The following is a 26,724-nucleotide window of genomic DNA, read 5'->3' as shown; positions in this document are numbered from 1 at the left end:
ACCTGCTTCGTATTTCTATAGTATTTTAGATTCTTTATAGTATTTTGAATTCTATATTCTCATTTAGCAACGCTACTTATTGAAAGCTTCCATTTTCACGTCGCTAAATGAGTACTCTGACAAAAAGTTTTCTCGATATCGGCTATCGAATTCTACAAAGAAAAGCACAGTCAAATTGTATATTTTCGTCACAACATCAAAGCGACGTTGCCAAACCGCGGCAAGCCTTAACACCTAGCGTATACTGCATACGTATTTTCATCTCACTAACTAAAATGTGCTATTGACATACCACTATTACGTATATGTGATTCTCGGGCGTTTCATTGAACAACAATTAAACAGGTTTTATAGAATTACATACTTATAGTTCTCTATCGTATGTTCGAAAACATGCTATCAATATGAAATTCTATGAAACGGTATGTTTATTTCATGATTAGCGTTTATGACAAATCGCCGCGATTTTTTCTCGGGAAATACTGGCAAAAACGCTAATTATAAAAAGCATATTTTGCTCTTCAGAGAAACGCCTCGATACCTATATGTGTACTAGCCAAACAATAACACTAGCAACTACCCAGTAAAATAATTTAAAACTCTTAAGTAACCTTACTCTCACTTAGGCAAGTTAAAATTGTATCTTTTTACGTATACTTCGTTTTCCAATAGTTTTTTTTTAATACATCTAATTACGTTTTTTTTTTATTTAATCTAAGCTCTGAAACACGTAGCTAACTGGGTTTGCGACACGGCAATATTGCTATAGTAATATTTCCAATGACAGTTCAGCAATATTATAGAATTAATCATGATCTGCGATATAATACCGTCAGAATTTAATATTGCATAATGAACATGTTGCTGGAAATATTGCCAGTATAATATTGCCAATAGCATGCTACAGACCCACAAGTAGGCGCGGTATCGCTAGAGCGGCGGCCTCGCGGTCTTAACGCCTCATTACTTACTAAGTTATTAGTATACACATATTACAATCAACGTTATACGTATGTTTTTTTAATCGTATACATAAATTTCGGTGCAAAAACTACCGAATGCAACGCAACGCAAATAATCCAGAACATCCGCCGCAAAGTAATTCAAACTCGTCGGATCGCACCCGTTTTCACCCCTCCACTGTTACGTGTAAATTTTGATTTTAAATGTAAATTCAACGTGTTAGATTGAATCGTACAGTGAAAAGAGGTTGGCCAATTGCAAAAACGAAGATTTGTTCTAAAGGAACTTAAACTAAGGCTTTCCGGGAGCGTTGCCAACGAACGCTCCCAGAGGCCGAGCGTACAATGAAAAGCGAGGGAGGCGGAAAATGTAACTAAAATGCGAGCACCCCCTTACGTACTTCGTTTTTGCAATGGCCAAACTAAGAGCAGGGGTGCACGAGGTAGCTCGTGGTAGAGCTGGGTGCTAGTTGGGGATCGCGCCTCTGAATGAGATGGGGTTTGCTATTGTAGGGGGTACTCACGACGTCGGGGGTGGAGGCTCCGTCGTGGCTGCTGTCGGGCGCGGAGCGCTCGCCGTTGGCGTCGGGCGGCCGCGCCGACTCCCGCTCGTCTATCACGAGGTCGATCGGCATCTTGCCCTTCAGACAGCTGATGTAGCGGTGGCAGAAGTTGTCGCACAACTCGTGGACCTGCGCAGAAACGAGCGTTGCAGACGATGCTAATTCTTGTTGCATTACTATCATATGCGCTTAGACGGTGATGGGGAATTGCGTTGTAGACAATGCTAATTCTTGTTGCATTACTATCATATGCGCTTAGACGGTGATGGGGAATTGCGTTGTAGACAATGCTAATTCTTGTTGCATTACTCTCATATGCGCTTAGACCGTGATGTGGAATCTGTTCGACTACCGTGCTAAAACAGGAAGATCTATCAACTGTGTAGCTAACTAGCTAGGATGTACCATGTTTATGAAGCTTATCGCTCTGATTACTACGTTTTTTAGCCTTTGTTGATTGTTGACGGTCTTCCTGTATTAATATGGTAGTGTTTCTAGAAAATACTAGCGCCATAAATAGCGTCTTTCTAAGACGTCATTTGAAACTCAAGGGGATAAATATTTCTTTTTTTAATAATTTCTACCGTAACTTAGATACCGGGTATGCAACTGAACAATGAAGTCCAGGCAAGTTATGAAGTAATAATTATAAATAAGCAAAAAAATAGTATACCTAACATATCTTGATGAAATTATTCTAAATATAAAACAACAGAGTCGTTTGTTTACGTCATTTTTAAAGTAAAATGGTAAACATTCGTTTGAATTAATGAGACAAACAATACGTAATTTATGTGAAACTTGAATGTCATCCTATTTGTCAAAAACAATTATATTTAAGTAACTATTGTGTTACCGATCAAACGGTGTCAAACAAAGTGACGTCTAAATTTCTCTCCGTTACTCATTAATTCATAACTGCGGATACAAAGTGCGACCTTTAAACTAATATCAGCATACAAAGCTAAAGAAAAAAACACGAGAAAAACAATACAATAGAAACAAAGGGAATACATTTGGACGCTCGGCCAACTGTCGCTTCACTTGTAAAAACTCCAAATGAATCGTAAAAACGGCACGAAACTCATTTTTACTGTTTTTTAGTCTTCGGCCCCCAAGCGCGTATTAATTCCTCGCTCGCTGTATACATTTTCATAGGCATAATTAGCTTAGAAATTAACATGAGGCAATAAAAAGACTAACGAAATTTTTAGACAGCTTTTACACGGAGCAATAAAGCTGGCAGGTGAGCCGCTCGAAAAAAAATCAAAAACAAAAATCGAACACGCACAGCGTCTTGGCGGATTTCGAAAATAGAACCAAGCAGCGGAAGCGGAAACGGTGCTCCCGCTGTTGACAGCTAATTATGTCTTCGGGATACTAATTTCCTAATCGACAGGTTTTTGTAAATTACACATCGGAGCACGCACGCGCTGCAGTTTGTTTATCATAATTTGAATTTTACAACCGACCGTTGAAATTCATATTTATGGCTGTGAGAATTTTATTGACACTACAACGGATAAACGCTACTGCGCGAACCGAGCGCTGTCAATGTCAAAATCTTGATTGAGTGTGCTTTTATAAGCTCAGGGATGACAGAGTAAACACACTGTTCAAAATAAAATCAAACATTTTCGGGTCTAATCCTACGTTTGTGACCGACGCCGATACTATTTTCGATTTAAGTGACAGCGACTAAGATTTGACATCGTAACTCTTCGGGGATTCAAATTTGGAACTGTTTTCTTAAGTATTTGTGAAAGGCCATAACGTTATGTCGCGGGTAAGAGAGATTGTGCCGTAAGTCGTTAAGGAAAGGATTTAAAGTCGTTCGCGTTGTGATCGCTGATAAGTCGTTGTTTATTAGCAGGTAATGCTTTTAATGAGATATTACGGCATTCCGACAGTCGGGTTCGAGACGATTATCGTTTCGAACATCAAACTCTTTCCAGAAATTTAAATTTGGAATGAGCGACTCACGGATTGAGATATGGGGTGTTTCTGAACGAATACTTTTTATTTAAATTTGGAATGTAATGTGATATAATGGCGGTCCGTTGACGTATGGTCGTTCTCTATTGGGGCTTCTATTGCTCTTTTGAACTTGGGGTTTAAGCTAAATCCCTGTTCTTTATGGCCGGTTATTTGAGCAATATTTCCCATTCTATTATATCTAGTGTCATGGTATGTACCTAATGGAATTACGCGCTTACAGAATATAATGAGGTTTATTGTCATTCCCCTACATACTACTCCTACCAAATGCTGTTACAGGAACCGGCAAAATTCTTTGCTGTAGTTCTCAATTTTGTCATACGTAAACAGTAAAAGCGGCATATTGTCATCTAAGGGTATTTTCTACTATTTGTTAAAGTCTGGTGACCCGTATGGTGACGGGTTATGATTTTCACCACCCCCATTCTGGTACGTATCTTTGAAGCGGTTCAAGTCGACTGTGGGATATGGGTTAAATTGTGGCAAATTTTGTTTTCTTTCAACCCCTTAATTGCCAAGAGTGACTGAAACTGGAGTAGTTTATGAGATACAGGCGTGATTGTATGTATGTATGTTTTAGAGTCTCCCTATCTAGTTGTGGCGTGGGCTATCCGCCACGATCGGTGTCACGGCCGGCTTAAAGGGACCGTTATATGCCATTTCCTTCGCTAATGCGACGGGCGACATTTCTGATTGCCAAGTTAGATTAATCCTTAAAACTTCTTAATATAAAGAGTAATTATTATATGTATTTTCTTATTGACTTAAGACGTTTTGCTTCGAATGAACACCTTACTTGTTTAATAATGTAATGATGTATCATAAGCCACTTTTACAGTGACATAAGCTATTTTGAATTTGAATTGTTGTGAACTGAAGCGACATGCAATAAATAATTTTAATAATATCGCTTACGTATATTTCCATTGAATGCAAATATTTAATGTAGGAAATGGCATATGTTTATGAAATTTACCTTAATTGCATAAAAAATCCTTATAATATTAGTATAAAAGCGCACTTAATACCATAAGGCATTATATATAATATAGGTAAGTAGAGGTATACTACATTATCCCGTAACTAGGATGTTTTTCCACAAGTAATATTAATCCAAAATATTGTTCACTAAAATACCAAAAATGTAATAAGCGTACGGCGTTGCTTTCAAAAAAGGAAGATTTAAATGGCAGGGGCCTAACATTTAGTTTTTCCTTTTTGCAAGGGCATGTATCCCGAAATAAATTGACAATATTATACTTCACCGTAAATTGGCAATATTATGCTCCAATATAAATTGGCAATATTTATGTAAATCCCGCGCCATATTGCATAACCCGGCCGGCTCGGATTCTTTCGTTTTTTTTATAAAAATAAACAACCGGTCCTTTGGGCCGCATCGCATTCAAATCGGTTGGCACCTCACTCCGCCTTGGTTAGCATGTGATTTAAAAAATTAAACTGACATTTTAAATTTAAAGATACTTTGATTTGTTATTATAGATTTTACTTTATGGTTGTATTAAAAAATGGTTGGTCAAATAATTTATTTTCATATAGAGTCGGCTCTACCCTGGCAACCCAAACAAAGCATTAGAGGGTTAATAAAAAGTTATAATAAAACCGCGTGTCGTAAACGGGGTCCCAGGTTCGGTTTCGGTTCGAGCCCGTAAACCAACAAATCTGACCTGTCGTAAATCACTTAGCCACGTCGCGAAGATAACGTTTACGATGTACAAACTAAATATTAAAAAAAACTACAAGAAGTGTTTTTCAATTTGTTACTTTTTTAATAACGGATTTCTATAATTCCAACGTGCCAACACTACAATTAAAAATAGCGTGCTCGAATTTAAAATGATGTGTTTGGAACAGCTAACGAGCGTCAGATGCGTTCGAAAATTAAAAAGTTTAATATTGGGTTTTTTGTACAGCGCACATTACCGAATGAACCCAAGCGTCTATCACATAACATAATTAGGGAACGCTGTGGGTACATTAAAATACTCAGCGACGGCCAATCAGCTGCGCGACGAAAAAGGACTTAGCCGCGATCCCCGCCAGCGGCCATATTATATTGAAAACATAAATCAAAAAACGTTATTGGATATTATAATGTGATTCTTTCGTTAAAATTGAGGAACGTTTCTGATTCCAAATCTCGAACTCATTACAAATCATTAAAGCCTTTGACATTTTTTACACAAGAAACCCTTTTATAACGCTGCTCATAAAAATGTTTATCAAAAAAGCGAAGTAATTACAGCAAAGTGGGGAAAAAAGTGCACTTAACAAGATCTCATTGTGCGCGGGTCGGGCGGGCGTTCTTTTTATTTTTAATTATTAGTTTTAAGATCAAAAACCTTCACCTGTGAACGCGTAGTGGAGCGGAAATGGATCCAACTAACGGCGTGTTTTTTTTCCTCTACAAAAACCGAGACGAGATACAAACAGACGTGTATGGGATATGAGCACAGAGCAAAAAACATTTTTTCGATAGCGGGGACAGGTATGGCTGTTCTAGGAGCGAACGTTTTGTTTCTTACGCTGCGCCACAATTTTGAATTTCGAATGCTTCTTTTTTAAAACGCTTTTATCTCTCCAGCCAGCAATTCGTACAGAGGTATCGCATTACATTATCTCATTACACTTTTTTGTGTTTTTCCTTCACTAAATTTACCGGTTCCTATCTCAGTATTTACGGAATCCGCTATGGCGTCGTGAGGTATCTCGTTTCTCGATATAGACGTTAGCAAAACTAGTTTCCAAACGTGACCATAATATTGATATAAATTAATTCCAGGGGAGCTGGATTTGAATTTTACGCGACTAATTAAATCGCGTGTAGATTGTACGACGTGATTGCGGATAGCAAAAAGCTCCTTGATTTTACCGTTATAAGTTCAGGACAAAAACCGGACTCGCCCAAATCGGCGTCGAAAAACCGACAACATTCGCCCCATTCACCGCACACCTGACTATACGATATAGTTTTCGAAATTCGAATGTTTAAAACAGAAGGTGGACCGGTTGGGAGATCGATACCCTATCAGGGCTCGGGATCGGAGTGTCATTTCTGTTGCTTAGCAAGTACTGGCTCACTGCAGCCAGCATAAGTGCACCCAACAACGCATAAGAATATGTTAGAGAACGGTTATTTTGACAACTTTGTTCATACAAATAGTAGTATCGAGAGTCGACGTCTAATCAAATCTATGGCTGCTCCTCCATGCAATTTCATAGAGGCACAATTTCCATAGCACTGACTAGACGCCAGTTTGTTCTATCTATCTTTAAGAACCTCCTAGCCTTGATTATAATCATATGCCTCTCTAAACTAGGGAAACCTGATAATGAGAGCGTTTCCTCAGCTCTCATTCCACTGGTCCGCTCTCAACGATGCGTCTGCACTGTTTTTCAACACGGTCAGATAATCGAAGCGGTATCATGTTCGGACAATGTTAGGTGATATTTTTGGGAACTGGTTCCCTTGGCCGGGTCCAGATGCATTCCACTTTGGTAAATAAGATTGGTACTTACTTTTTCTAATTCTAATAGGTGAAACCGTAAAACTTGTATCGCTTGCACCATCTGAAAAAAAAAGGATTGTTAAGAGTTCTGAATAAAAAAGAAGATCAAATAAAGATGAGTTAGACAAAGTACGTGTCGAATTTCTCTCTTACTTTGGTTCTGTTCAAAATTCGGTCTAAAGTTATCTTAGAAGAATTCTATCTTCTTTCGATCATTAATGATGAAAAAGATTAGACAGATAAATTGTTAGGAGCAAACATACCTTATATCATAACCAATCGCTCAATACATCTATCTTTTTACATCTGTACATGATCAGTTTTTATATCATGTTAACTATCAGGTACAAAAACAATGATGGTATCAAATGTTTTATTTAGAGGTGCAATCAGACCCGATGTTTCTAATGCTACTTTAATAGCATCTCTGATTGAAGATGCGTTACAATTCAAATCTGTATGTTTTATTACAGTTGTAATTAGTAGTTTTTTGGTAATTAAAGGCGATTAAGCCAATTATGCGAGTTGAATCAGTTTGATAGCGCCATAAAGCTCGTAAATCATTTTTATTTGACTTTCATTGCTTGTTTGTCTTGGTACTACCCCCAGTTGACTAACTACTTAACTAGTTGAAGCCTGTATTTCTTATATTGACGTTTATTTATCCTTAACTGCTGCTTTCCGTTATTTTTCTTCTACATCATCGTAGGTTATAAAGGTAACTAAACCAATACGTTCTATAGCCTCTATATGTAGCATTTCTCTTTCCGCATAAACTTTAACTTTATCATCCACTTTTATGATATCAGCGCATACCACATTATTCTGCTGTCTTTCAGATAGACAATTTTTTGAAAGACAGATCTATGGATTTATCTCATATTTATAACGTGATAAGAACGATCATAATACAATATTATTTGTAGATATTGTCTTTGCGCCCTAAATCCTGAATACAAAACGTATTGGCATAATACGAAGCTACCAGGCACGCATAACATCTGCAGAGGCAATATCAATTAAATCCATATCTCACACTAAACAATGTCTTAACTCCAATAAGAATATCTATCAAATCTAACTTCTAAAGCCTACGTATTAAGATTGGGCTTTGACTACGTCTTTCTTCTGGTTCGAAGGTTGTACCACCCTCAGGCTATTTGCTCAGACACGTTGACATAAGCGAACAGATAAAAATATGTTTTAACTCTGGGTAAACTTGCTCCTGTTTGTCTTGTATGGGATCTGTGGCGTGAAAAGGGCGTTGAGCTTTTCAAAGCTATTCTTCTAGAATTTTATTTAAGCCTTACTTTGACATTGGCAGGAGGTACCAAATTCCATTGGCACTAGACTGGTACAACATGCTTTTCTTCCTACAATAATATGTAGATAAATCCCAGAAAACTAAAGAACTTTCTGGAGAAATCTTTGCAAGAAACTACAGATTTTAGAAACAACTCGTACTGAAACTACTGTTTTTTTTTGTTATATTTAGATAAAGTTAGTCTACCTAGTCTGATAATACAGTTTGAGTTGCTTGCAGCGAGACTAAATTTTGTCGCCATATACTTTAGCTCAAAAATAACCCTGCTTCAGACTAATACACCTATATCCATAACTGCTCTACTAGATTCTTATCATACTTCATAGTAAAACAAACGTTCTATTTAAACAGAAAAACCAACATTCCAAATTTAAATACTGTCAATGCGCGGATCGAACGCGCGTGCTCACAAATCCAGTCTATAGAATGACAACATGCTTGCAGTTGGTGTACGAACGGGGGCCATCTTGGACTGGCGATAGGTTATGTCTGTTTGCGTAGAAGCATCTGTGTTGGTAGTGTCAAACATCTGTGTCTGACAGAGGTGAACTATGCAAACAGTAGCGCAAACATGGAGCCTGTAATATGTTTGTTGATAGGTCAACGATTATATACCTTTAACACCCTGGACATTAAGAGCTGTTAAGCTAAAATTTTTGAAAAAAGGTAACGTATTTCCCAAGTGAAATTTTTCTGACACATTATAGGAAAAATCGAATACCATACTATTAATCTATTACCTACGTTATAAATTGTCATCATATCATAAGCATCCAAACATTTTAGACACAAAGTGTCTAGAAATTGCTTCGTAAGTGAAAATAAGAACTCGAATTACGCGGTCAATGAAGAACTAAGCTTGAATAGCATTGTATCCTTGAAAATTATGTTAACGAGGACACCTTGCATCCGAAACCTTTATGCAAACGTAAACAATGTCTGTCTGTCTGTCAGTTGGTCACAAAAGTATCGCCCGGGGGAACCATGTGGCCACAAAGAAATGAAAGAAACTTAATTCAATTGGCCTAAATTACTTCTTGTTAAATACTCGTTGAAAACTCAATTGAGCGTTTTTGAGGATTTTTGTACGTCGGGTTTTGTTGGAGTAAATCTTGAGGCAATTGCAGTTGGACAGTGGTTGAACTTTGAAGATGTCACGGACAAAAAATATTTAATCGTTTTTGTGTTGGCAAGCGAAAGTTGGAAATAGGCTCCTAATTCGATAGTTGAAAGATTATCCTGATCACTAAAAACTTGAATAAACTGGAAAATAAATACAAATATTTATAATTTAAGCACAGAAAGCACGGTTTCGTCGGCTATTCCTTCAGTAGCTTCAGTAGACATAGTAGCATCTAATAATGGCACATTTAGACTAGCATGCGGGTTTAATTTCATTGCGGTATTTGATTGGCCGCTGAATTGGATGTATCCTCTGTGTCTACAATGTAATTAAGCTGGCATGCGAGCGCAGCGTCTTAATGAGCTCTAAATCTCAGTACAATACGAGAAATTACGATTGAGACATGAAAGGTTTAAACAATGTCACAAGACCAAATACTTGAGAATGTTTTGACTACGTCTTGAGCTTTTTTTACGCTGTGCAAACTAACACCGGTCGACCCACATGTCACACAAACTTAGCTATTTTTCTAAAGTTTGTCGAGCCCGGATGTCGCTGCGTTTGTTTGGGAGCGTTATCTGCGCATGAATGATGCTTATCAGTGCAGGTAAGACTTAGTTTATGGCTGAGGCTACTGTTTTTAAACTCGGTTAAGTTTGTGTTTGCGCGCTGGTTAAGCTCGGTTATCATGGTTTTTGTATGTACCGACGTTGACGTAATGTAGGATATGAGGGCTGTTATTCTTATCCTTCACCGGGAAGTTAGCTTAAAAACCCCAGTGTGATGATCTTCGATTATGCATGGTTTTTACGGATCTAGAGGTCAGATGTATATGGACTCGCGCAGAGTGCAAGTTTAGCGATGGCAATAATAGAAGTCATGTGTTTGGGACGTGGGCTTTCGCGGGCGATGCGTCAGCGCTGGCCTGCACCGATTTCCCTAACAAAGTCAAAATATTGAGCGCGTCGCCCCCGCTGCCCAGCGATTCGTAATGCCTAAGATTTTATTTGTTAAAAATCGGTTAAGTATCCGTGTCGAACGGCGACGGTGGGTGGCCGCCATCTTTTTATTATTTCACTTTTTGTCCACTAGCCGCGGGAGACGGTGCGATTCAGCTTTTTATGAGTGACAATATATATTTTTTATTCGTATTACTCTATTTTGTTCCGAGAAATACATCTCGTTTACCTGTGGTTAATTTCAGACAGCTTTTTAACTAATCAAATCGTAAATTACTTGGAGGCGAGGCGAACTATAAAATGTTCACTACTTTATGGCGTATTAAACTGATCCCTCGCGGTTAATTTATCTCTTCTGTTATGTTAAATAAAACAAAATAATACTTACTAATGAGTCTACTTCAGGGTCCGCTATATAATAAGGTTTCTCTTGGCGTATCTGTGAACAGAAAAAAGTTGAATTAATAATTGGAAGTTTTGCAAGTAATATAAGTTTATTAGGTGTATAGTTGTGTAGTGTGTTTTGGATTTATAATGCAAGGCGAGCGCAGCCGGGTGGTAATACTAGAAGTGTAATAAAATGCTCGCTCGGTTCGGTGCGCGTGAGCAACTGAGCACGCTCAAGAATAAAAGCGCAGAAGCGACTATCTTCATATACTTCATTTATAGATACTCGTAGTAGGTACCATGATAAAATTTTATCAGCATTAATGCCACTGACCTTGGCAATTTGAATAAATACATCCGGAATACTAAAGTTCACACCACACATTGTTCCCACCAGAATTTGAACCTTATAGTACGGCCACGTAGGATGAGTTTCATTCGAAACAAAATACATTTTTTTTCTAATGTACCTACTTAATAATTTTGAAGGGTTCTAATTAGATTTAAAAGTGTCTTAAATTATAAATATTGTACAGTCAAGGTATTTGGCAAATACAATAGATGCAATAAAATACTAAAAATATGTACCTACACACAATTTTATGCTTATGCGTTAAGGTTGTGAATACATGTTTTTGGCACTTTGACTGTACGAGTTGCCAACGATAGTTGCCTACGCGTACAGTCTGTAATATTTAGTCATGTATACTTAAGAAGCACTTTTTTCGAGTTTGAGGCTTGACCGGATATGCGATGCTATCACACCGCCTGCTGGACGGATTTTTTATGATATTGACTCATTCGACCTTTTATGACTGACTGACTTGAACTTACAAGCTTTTAAAAAAACATTAAAAAAAACATTTAGGAAGGTAAATAATTTTGACGGATGTTGCGACGGCTTTGAACCACTATGCATGCGTCTTCTTGCTAAAAAAGTAAAGAAAAGAATTAAAAACTCATTTGAAAGCTACACAAATTTTCACATAATAAAGTTTCACAAAACGTTCGCACAGTGTTTCGAGGCGCGCACAAAACAATCAAAATTAAATGGACAAAAACACAATCGAGCTATTAAAATATATCACGTAGGTTTTTTTTTTTTTACGATGCTTGCGTAAAGTTATGGTTTGTTACCCGATGTACTAAATGATTTTAGTTAGCGGTACATTTTATATAGAAGAAATAAAAAATATCTAGTTTAATGTGAACGGCCTATTAATTGGATACTATAATAATATCAAACGCACGATATGGAAACATTAACTCACGAGAGTGTAATGGTTTGTTTTTTAAGTGAAATGAAAGTGAGTCTGCTTTAGTTTATTAATACTTATAAAAATATTGAGCCATTTAATTTCTTCTTTTTTCAAAAAAAATATTGAATATAGCCTACTTGCAGCCATGCACTACAGGAGCTTTCAAGTCTCGTTTACTCGGTACCCTCGGTAGTGTAGAAAAAAAGAAGTAGGTATCATAAAGTCCATAAACAACGTTACGAGAAACCATATTTTTTCTTTTCATAGTTACATACATAAAAAAATACTAACATTCATAAGACTATTCCTAAATCAGGACTTAATCGCGTATGAAGTATGAACTAACAACATACAAGCATATTTGCCCTATATCGATTTGGAAAAAGCAAAAACGATATTGCATTGCATCAGTATACCTCGAACTACATATGATAAGCAGCCGGTCACTTATCTTGTCTCATTCCCTTAACAATTAGAACATCATTTTTACTTAAAATCTTTCTTAACAAATTCATGCATTCCATCATAATAATGATGCCATGCAAGTTATAATCGTAACGCCGCAGGATAAGGTGTAAACTCCTCTGACCTTTAGTTAAATGGATGGCATTAAAATGTATGGAATCGATTATGATCTCTGGGTCATAAATGTCATCTAAAAAATATTGATTATGAGGAATAATTGACTTTTCTGTTCGATTTTTAAATATTATTAAAAACATGTTGCATTCTTAAACGAAAGTTATTTCAGCATTTATAAGCAGGCAGGGCTGTCACTGTCAAGTTACTGGTTCAGATTTGACGTTGTGTCGTAGGTAGATAAAAAACGGTAATAACCACGGCTAATGGTGAACGTGAGGTAGCGGGTTTGAATCCCGCCCACTACGTAATAGCTATCATTCTTGACGCTGTCATTATTTTATGTTATTACCTGTTTTATGTCACACTTGTAGTTTAGAAAGAAAATGAGACATTTTTATTTAAACGTGTAAGTACCTAAACAGTGGTCTAAGTTCCATGTTCTATGGTCAAAAAAGTTAAAATAAGTTTTTTTTAATACTTTGAATGACAATACCCAAGGGATTATTCCCACAAAAGAAATAAAACAAAACTAGTAGATCACGCGATAAGTCGACGCTGGCCTTTTAGAGCAGGTGCTTTGAGATTAACGATAACATTTTTTTCTGTCCTAGAAATTTAACGATTCTTTGATTTTTATTATTAATTTAATAACAGAAATTGACTTTAAACGTTCAGTATAGAGAGATACACGAGTCTATTTGAGATCCACGATGTATTCCAAGATAATTGTCTCATGTGCCTGCTTGTTATTCCGTACACGGTCTGCCCGAACGGCTATCGTTTTTATATCTTAGTAGGTACTTAAAAGTCCCCAAAATTGGTCTCCAATCTAACCAATCAAAAATTCAGAACCGAAATTACGTGAAACACATAACCCTCCCCCGCCGGCGGCGAGGAAGTCCGTCATTTGGGGGGGCAGCGACCCGTGAACCCCCACTTTTTACCACGAATTAAATGCTAATAAGGTACCCGATCGGCTGATATCGCGTCTTGGGTGGAAATGGTCAATTTCAAGTATTTTTTTCGCTGTTTTTATACGCTTTTTGTAAACCTGTTTCGATGCCGATTTGATTCCCACCGAGATTTCGTTTTATTTTTGCTTTTGAATTCAATGATGTGAGAGATTTGCGCCGAATGTATCTGTTAGATATTCGACGTGGCTTCGGCGCGCTTAATGTCCCCATTATATTTGATAACACCATAAAAACCATGCGTCGGTGACAGAATGGTAGGTGTCGGATGCGTCGCAATATGTATCTACTCGGTATGTGAATCGGGAGCGAGCGGCCATTTTTACTGCCCCAACATCCCGTCGATTTAACTCAAAAACTATTTCTAAAGAGTTTTTATTTCCCGTGTGTCCTTATGTCTCATAAAAATAAACAACCGTAACTTTTGACTCGTCCCTAAAATCTTTGTCTGACGACAATCGCCGTTCTCTCTATTCATTTCACTTACCTGGGGCTTTATGCTTCGCATTGTGCACTTTCGGTCGAAATACAGTATTGTTTGTGTAATTGAATAAATGCCTTCGTGTAAGTCCTTTTGTGTCGCGCAGGGCGCCCGGCGTCCACACGCCGAGAACTTCGCTATAAAGTATAAACCTTGCGATATTATTTTTGCCCGTGAGAATTCGATAATAGAGCACTGCAGAATTTCTTACGGAAAAGAGTTTGTCTGCCACAGCTACCTGAGCAACGGAAAAAACTACGGAACCTCGCATTAAATTCGTAAGCTGAAGACCGATTGAGGAATCTTTACACGGTTCAATGAAGATTAAACTTTATGAGACACAAATTAAAGCGCATAATGAATTGACCATTTAAAGGGTGCTTATTACCATGCACGGGACACAAGTGACGGCATCAAAATCGCTACCAAACGTGGTACCCTGTAATTTGTAATAAAAAATCTATTTATAAGATAAAATAAAGCACCGAAACGCTACCTAAGATGCCGGCTGATCGATCTCGTCAGACTTTTAATAAATCAACTGGGGCACGGGATTCTGAAACTTGTCACACATCAATATATGATTTAGAATCGAGCGCATTCCGGGCGAGCTTTAATGGTAAATTATTCTATAATGCGCAAAGGTCGAGTTTTGTAATTTAGTTAAGTCGCCTCCTATTTAATAACTTTTTATGAAGCCGAGCGCGAGCAGGTGGTTTTTTTTTTCGTTTTTGTCTTATCGAAAAAATGCTGGCCGGTCGAACCGCTACTGAAGTAGTTCGGAATTTAAAATTATAGTGTATTAATATGACGCGTTCCTGTTACAAAATTTTATTTATAGTGAGCGCGTGTGACGGGCGGGACCGAGGCGGAGACGAGACGATGACGGCGCGACAATCACACGTCGCGACAACGACGTGCGAATATAACTATATCGCCGTTTACTACCGGTCGTAAAACGACGTAATGAACAAATGTCTTTATGGTATCCTTGTAAACGTCAAATATCAGTCATTTCTCCTTGGGGCGTACAAAAAATGCCATAAATATTCTTAACAAAATGACTCCTACTGAATATTATGGCCATAAACGAAGGTCTATAAAATGAGGTTTGGTTGTTTACCTTTTGTCTGTGCTGGAATTAAAAGAACTTAGACGTGGGACGTTCCTTTTGTTCGCAGGGGACCCAGTAAATATGTAAATGATTGAAAATTATTCATAACGGAATGTATTAACGCTTTGCGCTTTGTCGTCGAAATGTGCAACGTGTGATGGTGGCTTTATGTGGAACTACCCGATGGGGTGGTTATGCTAATGAATAGAAAGGGATAACGCAGCGTTTTGTTATTCCATGCGTTTATTTCCACCCATTGCTGTATTTTGGCTATACATTTGCTAATAAGCGTTTCGTTAATCCTGCTTCCTAAGACACTTAAAAGCAAAAATGTCTAAATGACGCTTCAGTTTTGGCCTGCGTATCGTCATCCCCATTAGAGCAGGATGGTATTATCGGTAGGAGCAGGAAGAAGCATGAAAGGAGCGTTTTTCTTACGTTTTTTGCCTCGAAATCCGTGCGTTCAGAAATTTTATTTTAATACAAGAAAAGTATTCAAAAGATACGAGGGCAGGTAGACGGGACGGGTATTTGCTTAGTTTCAGTTTTTTTTTGACAAAGAATTCAAGTTGATTTATGGCCCGGCTGTGTGACGATTTGTGACCTGTAATTTTTGATGTGAGGTTTGTCACTAGCGAGTTGTGTTTGATTTATTAATTTACAAGATGGCGTCATCGTTTTGACAGCTGTTATAACCTGCAATTTGGCAGACATGTTATTTGGGGACCTTTTTGACTAAGTGGATTGTGACCACGGTAATTTTGTGATTAGGAGTTTTTGTCCGTATTGTCTGTAATGATTTACCACTGTGCAAAACAAACTAATTTGCATGCACCGAAATTAAAACTGGTATCCAATTATTATTTAGTGCAGAGCGATTATTTAAAGCATCTTTGAGGGAAACAATAATTACATACTTAACTTATGATTAAAATTTTTTTGGAAAGTTTTTTTTCTATTACTGAAACCTTCTGATTAAAATTCCTTATTTAATAAAAATATATAAAATGAAAATGAAAATGAAATGAAAAAAGTATTTATTAACTCCACCACAAAGTATACATGTACAATAATTTTCTTATAATTAATGGATGGTTACAATTATAAAATTACATTATGTTGTGCCCACACATAAAAAGTTTAGACTGATTACTTGATTAGCCTCGAGGTTCGAGGTTGACTACTAGAGAGTGCTTTAAAGCATTAAGTATGCCTTTTTATACTGTAAGATATAACTTTTGTAAAATATTAAATACTGGTGATGGAAATAGGTGACTAGCAGGAGTTATAAGTTATAAGATTTAATAAAAAACATTAAACAAAATAATACTTTTGAAATCAAAGCTTCACTACTTATAACAGTGACAATACCACTAACAGTTCCCTGGAGGGTCATTCTGAGGTCAGTTAGAGGGCCGGAGGAATTATAGGGCGCAATAAAGGTGGCATAATGAGTCTTCAGGGCGGACGGTTAAATGCTGCGCCGTTAAGACGATTACCCCATCCGTGATATAAGGCGTTAAGTTTTTATTAGTCGTTAGGCTTGGGTAGGTATGGTAAGAATAGTGTGGAGTGTGCCTGCAGTAAATGTGGTTATGCAAACAAATCATGATGATCTTCCGATTTTGACTATGACCCAGTTCTGCTGCAAAATTGCATTGAGAAATTCATTGATAAATTCGTCATGCACTTTTGTTGCTTACTGTACTTCGCGACTATGGTCAAGGTCATTTACCTATACGCTATATTGTTAGATACTTAAAAAATGTCATCATCCTCCTTGCGTTATCCCGGCATTTGCCACGGCTCATGGGAGCCTGGGGTCTGCTTTGACAACTAATCCCAAGATTTGGCGTAGGCACTAGTTTTTACGAAAGCGACTGCCATCTGACCTTCCAACCCGACGGGTAAACTAGACCTTATTGGAATTAGTCCGGTTTCATCACGATGTTTTCCTTCACTGAATAGCGACTGGCAAATATCAAATGACATTTCGCACATAAATTCCGAAAAAGTCATTGGTGTGAGCCGGGATTCGAACCCGCGACCTCTGGAACGAAAGTCGCACGTACTTACCGCTAGGCTACCAGCGCTTACATACAAAACCAAGCGGATCTGTCACTGAACCTACTTATTTGGTTGTGGAACCTAGGTACTCATTTACCCTCAGGTGGCTTTTTGAGGGTAGATTCTGTTTACATTTATTTAAATACCTAAAAATAAAGACTATAGTTAGTTCAGCGTCCGCAACAACAACCTAATGTGGCCTGATCTGACATTAAAAAATCGATTGAATTATCGTATCTACCTAATATTAGGAAAATCGGTTGAAAAATTAATAATATAGACGAAATCAACCGGGAAACAGAATTTATGGTTTAGGTTTTTCATCGACTTTAAAGTTACCTTTAACCGATCTAGCCAATGTATTTTTTTGGAATATAGACAAAATCAATCATAATACATTTTTCGTATAAAACTAGTTAATGACTAAAATTAACAAGACATAAGATTGTAGTTGCACTGCCGCTTGTATATCACATATTTTGCATAATATTCTTGTAGTTTTACTACAATTTAAATTTTAAATCAGCTGCGTTAAAATGGCATGTAACATGTAAACGACAATTATATTATGATTTACTTGGCTGTTATCATTCGCATATGCATCTAGACAAAAAGGTTGCGAGAGCCCTAAGGACTAACTGACATCACCATTAAAGTTATACACGTTCTACTTTAAACCTTGTTAAGTTTAGCTTAAAGTTTACATTACAACACCTTTTTTCCAAGTATCGCTTAATTTTTACGATGTCTAGTTAAAACAAACTATTCCATCTATGATTGCTATTGGATAACATCGAATAAAAAGAACCTTATTAACATGAAGAGAAAGTCGCATATTGATACGAGTTGCATGTCATGTTTCGCATACTTAATTTTATAGGTTTTTTGAAGGCGAGCTAAGTCTATGCGGTTTACGGTTTTATGATTGATTAAAATCGTAATTAAAATTCATTCATAAAAGTTATTATATAGACGTAAGGTTTTCATAGCGATTTTATTTGATATCCAACTCAACATGTAATAAGTGCACCTTTTAACCGTAAAAAGAAAACAAGCAGTACAAAAAAAATAGAATAGCAACTTTTGTTGAGTAGAACACGTCTGTGAATTTATATGAGGAGATTAAAAAGTTTTTTCATCCCATTCACAGCGAATTGAAATGAAAACATCGTAAAAAAGCTAAAGAAAGACGTTTCGTACATTTATCGGACTCCAGTTTGTTTTCATAGTAGTTGACAGTCAAAACACAATAACGTATCATTTGTTATATAACAATCAAAATTCTTCTATAAAATGAATTTATTAGCCCTCTTTAAAATCTTGATGTTTTTTGAATAAACAAATATAAATTTTACAATTTTTGTGCGGTGGGGGAACCACTGTGCGTCGCTTAACCCTTTAAATTTCGTATGAACTTGCAGTGTTTATCTAACATTGTTTTGAACATAAACTCTGTGGTGAGAGTGTTTAAACAAAAATAAAGTAAAGTGCACCACATGAATAAATGAGCGATCCACCCTTCTTTGATTTCATGAAAGGGTGTATGCGCGTATGGAACCCTAGGCGGATAGTTCTTTTTAAAGATAGCTATGGAACCCTTAGAACCCCTGGCAGTCCCAGCGGGAAATTAGAGCGTAATGGTGCAATGTTTGATAAGTTAGCGGGTAGCGGCTGTGTTAATGTAATTTTTAAAGTTAATTCTTTTAAAGGGATGAAAAAATCGATTTAAGTCGCCATTACTGGTAAGTTACGCGTCGTAATACTTAGATTTTTAAACAGTCTTATACAGTGTTACATACAGCATTTGTAACAATTGTTTTGCACTTTGTTGTCATAAAAGTTATATTAACACATATCCTTGGTTAGGTATGTATTCATTAATAATATTTATTAGAAGACTTTAGGTAAGTATTGCACAACATCAATATCTAAAGCAGCATCAATGACTGTCCTTTGAGCAATTATTTTAGAGACAAATTTATATTATGATGTCAATTATTTCATTGTACACGTACAGATATACAAAATTTATTGGCAAAGTAGTGCATTTACAGGTCATTCAGTTCATTACATTATATATTATATTGTTTTGTATTATTAAATAAGTATGTTTAAGTATTTTTTATCAAAAACCTCTTTATTATTTTAGGTTTAGTAATTTTATATGTTTGTAAATTCATGCTGTTGTTATTAAAAATATTGAACAGTACATACATATTTAATAGTAGTTTTATGTATATAATTTTACATCTTCTGAGATATATGTCAAATGTTAACGACTTCCACGATACAGGCTCAGCCTAGTGTGGGAGTCACTGCCAACTGTTACTGTTAATTGATTCATTTTGGTATATAAATATTTTTACTTTACTTTTTTTTACTTTATATATAATATATCAAAATTTGCCCGTTTACATACTTTAATTTCTGTCATACTAAGCCTAATTTAGATTATATTAAAAACATACTAAACTTAAAACGAATAGTCTTAAATTGACAGGTGTTAGAATACTTATAATCCCAGCCTATCACCGACACATGTTATTTTTGACTAGAAACACTCATATTACTCGCTAATCATTGACACATTGACGAAGCAATCGGACCCCCAGGGGGCCGAAGGGTTAACGCATTACTGGACATAATCTTGATTGATCTGCTTCGTACAAATAACCCTGGTTTGCGTGACGGAACCCCCGTATGGAACCCTGCGCAGCGGGAGGGTTGATTGCACTTTTCGGTATAAAACCTCGATAATGTGTGTCTTAGATCTTAGAATTACAAAGGGTTGGGTATTGATTGAGTTACCCCTTTCTTTATATCTTTGTAATATGTTAATTTGTATCATTGTATACAATAATAGTAGTTTTAGATAATTTTCCTTAGGTTTATAAATGTAAGGATGAGTGAATGGTGTACAAAACCTGTTATTAATTTCTTTTCTCAGACCTCAAACTTTTTCTAAATATCAAATTTCTTATACGTCAATTCCAAAGCCGAAGAAAAACAGGAAGACTGTTAATAAATCTAAAGAAATCCGTGTTTTATCCTAGCTTTTTAACTAACCTTAAAAGTTCTCAATTATCCTTCTTAAATCATTATTCAGTTCAGTACACAATAATAGGCTAGTTTCCTACCAGTCAAATCAGCTTTTTTTAAAAAACTGTCAAAACGGAGTGACGTCACGGTCAATTCATTTACTTTGTTATCTTTCTCTTTGACTTCTTAAATAGAAATTATGTTAAAACATAACTACTGTCTATATATTTCTTCTAATTATGTGGTGCTTTATTTCGTGCACTGCATAAAATGTTTTATTTTAAGTATAGGAAACTAGCCTATTGCTATAAAATAATTACAGTTAAATTAATAATAAAATATAATAATATAAAATATATAATAAATATGTAAATTAATAATAAAATATACAATATCTTATTTGCATTTTAGTAGTTTCATGTGCTCTGCCTACCCCTTTATGGGATACAGGCGTGATTGTATGTATGTATGTAATAATAAAAAAACTCCTCCTCCATTAGCAGGCAGTAAATTAAGGTAAGTAGCAGATCGTCAACCTTTCCCCTTAACTCCCATCACGTGCCACTTAAAGACTACCTACAACCTATCATTTTCTAGTACTTATTTCTCCACTATTTCAAACTCTATTACCTAAAGCCCAAGAAATTCTAGGCTAGTTTAATTGCTATAAAATTACAGAGATGGTAAACGTTTGATCCGCTGATATATTCAGTGGGAAAAGGTTGGTGTCCCCTGTAATTGCGGCCTGAAATGTAATGATACTGTAATTTCCCGGCCGCTATTAGCCTTTCGGGGACTTTGCAATTGTCATAGATTATGTAAAGGTAATTTTAGCTTGTTAGTTGATATGTAATAGTTGAACAAGATAGTAATATGGAAATCTTCGAGTTAAAAAGCCAAATAAAATATAAAAAAATATTCGTTTTTCACTTTAAAAAAGTTAACTATATATTTGTAATAATAAATCGAAAATGAAACTAGGATTCCTCTATCTCGGGCAGTTGGTTAAACTTTGTAAAAGCATATCACGTTATCCCAAATAAAAGCAACATTATTGTAACACACAAAAGAGGCTTAACATTTCCAAAGTATATTTTATTTTTTACAAAATATTGAATTCCAATGGCAGATGTCCGTTAATCCTTCTTAAGTTTAAACCAATTTAAAAAGAAACCTCTTCCATAAGATTTGAAATTCGAACGCGGTTCAAGTTATAACGGACATATGGATTCATAAACCTTTTTTTTTTGGCTGTTTGCGTGCGTTCTCATGCCAGATTAAAATAAATAAATTTTAGCTCTACTTATTAAGAATTTTTGGTTCATTGGATATTTCTTTGATTGGTTTCATTAAATTAAAAATATCCAATTGGTTTTTGGTATATAATTATTTTATGACATTTTGTAAAGATACAGAGATTCATGAATTGTAATTTCAGTGTCACATTAACATGTTAGTTTTTTAATTTAATATGTTTTCTTAAAACACAAATGTCATAATAATATGTATTATGTAGGTATATTCAATTTACAACTCAAGTATTTATAAATATATACCTACCCTAAAAAACACTATACACGAAATGCATAAAAAATAAAATCTAAACATTCGCATCCCATTGTATGCCGATCGTTCGAAGATACATAACCTCTCAATAACAGAATACCTACAACATAAAAATAGCCACGAAAATACCTACCGACAGTAGGTAAAACACCCTCTAAGCCGTCAGCTGCCTGTGACTGGCCCTCCCTATCCAACCCCTATTTTAAGCTGACCCTTCATCAAATACTCCTAACTAGCAATGTAAGGTCTTCTTAAACTGGTCTTCAAGTCATCGTACCCACTATAACATGATACTCCCAAAGTCTACACAAACGTAGTAACCCAATGTTCAATGTGTTGCGCGAAGGTCAAATTAAGATGGCGGCTGGGATCTGGCCTGTCAAATACATAATGAGTATTTTTTTTTATTTTTAGGTACGATCGATGGGAAACAGGTTTCATGCGAATTTCCGCTTAGATTAGTAGGGGGTGGGCTTTTAATGAGATTATGGTGGGTCATGTTGATTTAAAAGGACTTACATGTTGAAATACAGATTAAAATTTGTTTGAATTTCGTTGGAATAAGTTGAGTGTTTATACGGTGCGAAAATAGCTGTAAATATTTTTTATTACATCATTTTTATACACATTTAAATTTATGTGAAGGATATCATTGTATCCGAGACCCGTGGCATTATTCACCAATAAAACAATGTGACAACCCTGTCGAAATTCAATCATAACCGTTTACCATTTAAAAATGGAACGTGTAGACAAAGACGGTGACATACACTGTTACTTGTGTGAGAAAGAGATAGTTGCCGGCGCGACGTGTCGCAAGGTATGCGTTGAGGAGCTCGTAATTATAGTGAGGCACAGGGTGATGTGAAGATGACAGATTCACACTTTTTTTTAATTAGCGGGAAGACAAATACTGACTAATGACTATACACATCCATTCATGAGTTATATTATGTAGGTACAATGGTACATGTGTACAATGTACATATTATGTACTGACGATTGATATTACACTTAGTTTTCTTTCTTAGTCTTTAATTCTAAATAGTACTAAGTCGGTTTAGCACGACGATTTTTTCAACAAAAAAAAAATGCAGAGTACCTGCTAGGCAGCAGTGAAAAATTATTTATTATTTTTCTAGATAGATTTTTACATAAGTATGTAGGTATGTGATTCAAATACATTCTTCGACTATTAAAGGGTCGATATGGACTTTTAAGGAAGCCTTTTTGTAAACCTAGCAACCTAAATTGCAACTGAATTTGGTTTATTGGTGTCGCGAAGAGCGTTACATATATCAAAACGTTTCCCTATTATATTACAATCCTCGTCAGCATCAAAAATCTACCCAGAGTACCCAAGCAGCCTGTATTGCCCGGCGCGCACCTAGTGTATTTATGTCATTATTAACCGGCGCGAATTAATACTCATTTGGCGTCCATTTTTGTCGCATTTTGTGTCGCGGCCGCAAAAACCGCCATTCCTGGCCCGCCGCAAAAAGGCCGCGGCCGGCGATCGCCAAAAACGGAACGCTAATCGTCCTGTATTGTTCGCTTTCTATAAATAAAAATGCTTTTCGAAATCGAATTTCCGAAGATCTGTGTGCAATCAGAATATATTCAATTAAATGTATAAACATACATTCGGTTAATTTATACTCACCCGGTGATTGTCGTTTAAAAGCAAACTTTATTTTATGTCCATGGAGCATTAAGTCCGTTTTGTACCCATTTGACATACAATAAAAATTATGTAATAATCACATAGTAAAAATTAAGAAAAGATCTTACATGACCAACGAATGTGTTCTCTTACCTATACAGTATTTTTGCCATACTAGAATCTGGCCGGAATGGTGACTCCAGAAATACCAACCCAAAAAACCCCTAACGCATGCAACCGTGAAAATATTCAATGTATCAACCCTAGCATCGAAAACTGGCCGACCAATCACGTTGGAGGACTGTCGCATTGGCTTATTCTAATGTCGAACCCTCGAATTTAAATTTCGTACGAGTAAATTGTTACATGTTGGACTTCTTTTTTCAAACTGGACAGTTTTACAGGAACGCCGCTTCAAATTTTCGAATGCTAAGATGACGTGTGTGTGCTGCCATTTTTTTTATTGCACAGTGGTAATTCCTACTTATTGCCAAATTTTGCAAGTAGGTATGTTTACGGTATTCATGTTTTTTTTTCAATTATTTATTTCTCTTGTTGCACGCCTAACCCATATAACCATAATCGGTCGCCGTTCCTACGCAAATCCTCCTATTTTGTGTACACACAGGTCTTCGGGTCTCAATGCTTAGTCGCAGTACGGTCGACGTTTAGTCGCGGCGACCCAAATGGGGACGATTGGTAACAGGCACAAATGGTCACAGAAGTGACAGAAGTGTGCACTACGCGTGCACACATTGTTACCGTTTGGCGACTACTTTCCCAAAATCATTCGTTCATTTCATTCTTTTCAAATGGCGACTGTCAGAGACGTCAAAGTAAAAAAGAAATAAAATCATTTGACATTAAAATGTAATGGCGTAAGAATTTGTTAAAGATAAATATTGTATGCATTTGTAATATAATGTGGGCTAATTACCAAGGCCAATTAAATTGCTCGAGTGATTTCATAAAATAAGTCTAAATTTATCAACGCGCCATCAATTTACCTCAGTTTAACCAGTAATAATATTATTGACTACTCGGTGTTTGCGTGTTATGTATATTGATTGGTGAAGTTTTAGTGCTCCGGTGCTTATACTATACTGAAATAATAAAAATAATGCCTAGAAAACCAATAAAGTTGTTAAAATATGGATTAAGACGGTAATATTCCATGTAAAAAACAGTCGCCAAACGGTCACCAAACGGTCGACAAACGGTCGCAAAATGGTCGCAGCGTACACGCGTGACCGAAAGCAGTGAATATTTATTATATTTTCAAAATTTAATGGCTTCTTGTATTATTTTTTTCCAGGTATCCTCAAACTTTATAAACAATTAAATATTATGCCGTCGTACTCAGTTGCCCTCACTAAAGAAGATTAAAAAAAATTGTAACGTGCGTACCGAGCTGCTGGGTTGTAAAGGGTCGGGGATCATATTATTATAAATGGTCTTCTATAGAGCAACTAGTATTTTGCGGCATTTCACAATTGACACTTGTTGAAGTAGTCGTCATTAATATTACTATCAACATTAATTTCAGCGATCTGTACTTCTTTTGTCAAGATTTTTGTATAGATAAGTGTCTACAAATTTGTAATGTTAAAGAGACATAAATAAAACGTAGTAGAGTAAATAATGTGTTTTTTTTTTTGTAACCCAAACAAAATACTTGTAGATACGAGTGCGGAAAAGAGGAAAATCGATACGAGTAGCGATAAATTAATACACGAACGAAGGGAGTGTTTTAAATCGACACGAGTTGTGAATGTCCTTTTCGCACGTGTATCGTACGACGATTTTCAGTACCTAAATCTAAGCTAAGAGTTTCGACCAGACAAGAAATAAATCATTGCTTGATTTACTCGCACTACTGCGTTAAAAAAAGCAGCATCTGTACTGAAAAAAACTGTCATTGCGCAACAGAAATTCTATTAATATCACGGTAAATACTCTATTTCATTTGATTCCTACTTTTATTGTGTACAGCAACACTACACTTCATTTTTAGGGTTCCGTAGCCAAAATGGCAAAAACGGAACCCTTATAGTTTCGTCATGTCCGTCTGTCCGTCTGTCCGTCTGTCCGTCTGTCCGTCTGTCACAGCCGATTTACTCGGAAACTATAAGTACTACAGTGATGAAATTTGATGGGAATATGTGTTGTATGAACCGCTACAAAATTATGACACTAAATAGTAAAAAAAAAGAATTGGGGTGGGGCCCCCATACATGTAACTGAGGGATGAAAATTTTTTTTTCGATGTACATACCCGTGTGGGGTATCAATGGAAAGGTCTTTTAAAATGATATAAAGTTTTCTAAAAAACATTTTTCTTAAAGTGAACGGTTTTTGAGATATCAGCTCTCAAAGTCGTAAAAAGTATGTCCCCCCCCCCCCTCTATTTTTATAACTACGGGGTATAAAATTCTAAAAAAAATAGAGGTGATGCATGCTAATTAACTCTTTCAACGATTTTTGGTTTGATCAAAGTATCTCTTATAGTTTTTGAGATAGGTTGATTTAACTGTAATTTTTATTTGCTGCTACGGAACCCTTTGTGCGCGAGCCCGACTCGCACTTGGCCGGTTTTTTATCAATAAGAATTAAAAATTATATATTTAATACATTAAGTAACTATAAAGTGCTTATGTATTTGTATTATCATTCTGCACTTTTCTTAACTTTCCCACATTTCTATAAAATGTCGAAGAGTGCTTAAATGGTCGTCGTCGTTTATTATTATTTAATTCGCTCATATTTAAATGATTCAAAGCAACCAGTCCACAACTTCACAAGACAGTTTGAGAAACCTTCGTATTTCAGATTGTCATTTGCGGATACAGTGGTTTAGGAGCAGTTCGGTAATCAGACCTACACATGTGTGTACAAATTCTGTCAATGTCACTGTCAGAAACCGTTCTGACAGTGACAATGACAGCCACAAATTCGTCCACATGTTGTTACCGTTATGTGTGCAAACGTCGACTAATAAAGTGTCGTTAAAAGTCATTCTGACAGTGACATTGACAGCCACAAATTCGTACACATTTTGTTACCGTAACGAGTGCACACGACGACTACATTTTGTTATTGTATCAATACGGTCGCATTGTTTGCACGACGTTACCAC

The 26,724-nt window shown here is 36.2% G+C and overlaps 1 protein-coding gene across 3 annotated transcripts in view; it reads right to left on the bottom strand.

The window, feature by feature from the left end:
* The window catches only part of LOC125233001 (homeobox protein homothorax), a 430,647-nt gene that overhangs the window by 360,856 nt on the left and 43,067 nt on the right, over nucleotides 1-26,724 (bottom strand). For all 3 annotated transcript variants that reach the window (XM_048138864.1, XM_048138865.1, XM_048138867.1), the window contains exons 4-6: nucleotides 10,848-10,898; nucleotides 7,064-7,114; nucleotides 1,487-1,654 (exon numbers count right to left, since the gene is read on the bottom strand). In XM_048138864.1, the coding sequence (XP_047994821.1) occupies nucleotides 1,487-1,654; nucleotides 7,064-7,114; nucleotides 10,848-10,898 (270 nt within the window). The remainder of the gene's footprint in view (nucleotides 1-1,486; nucleotides 1,655-7,063; nucleotides 7,115-10,847; nucleotides 10,899-26,724) is intronic.

The sequence above is a fragment of the Leguminivora glycinivorella genome, chromosome 13 (genome assembly GCF_023078275.1).
Source record: "Leguminivora glycinivorella isolate SPB_JAAS2020 chromosome 13, LegGlyc_1.1, whole genome shotgun sequence".
In the NCBI taxonomy this organism is placed as follows: domain Eukaryota; kingdom Metazoa; phylum Arthropoda; class Insecta; order Lepidoptera; family Tortricidae; genus Leguminivora; species Leguminivora glycinivorella.
This window is presented reverse-complemented; position numbering and strand designations above follow the sequence as displayed.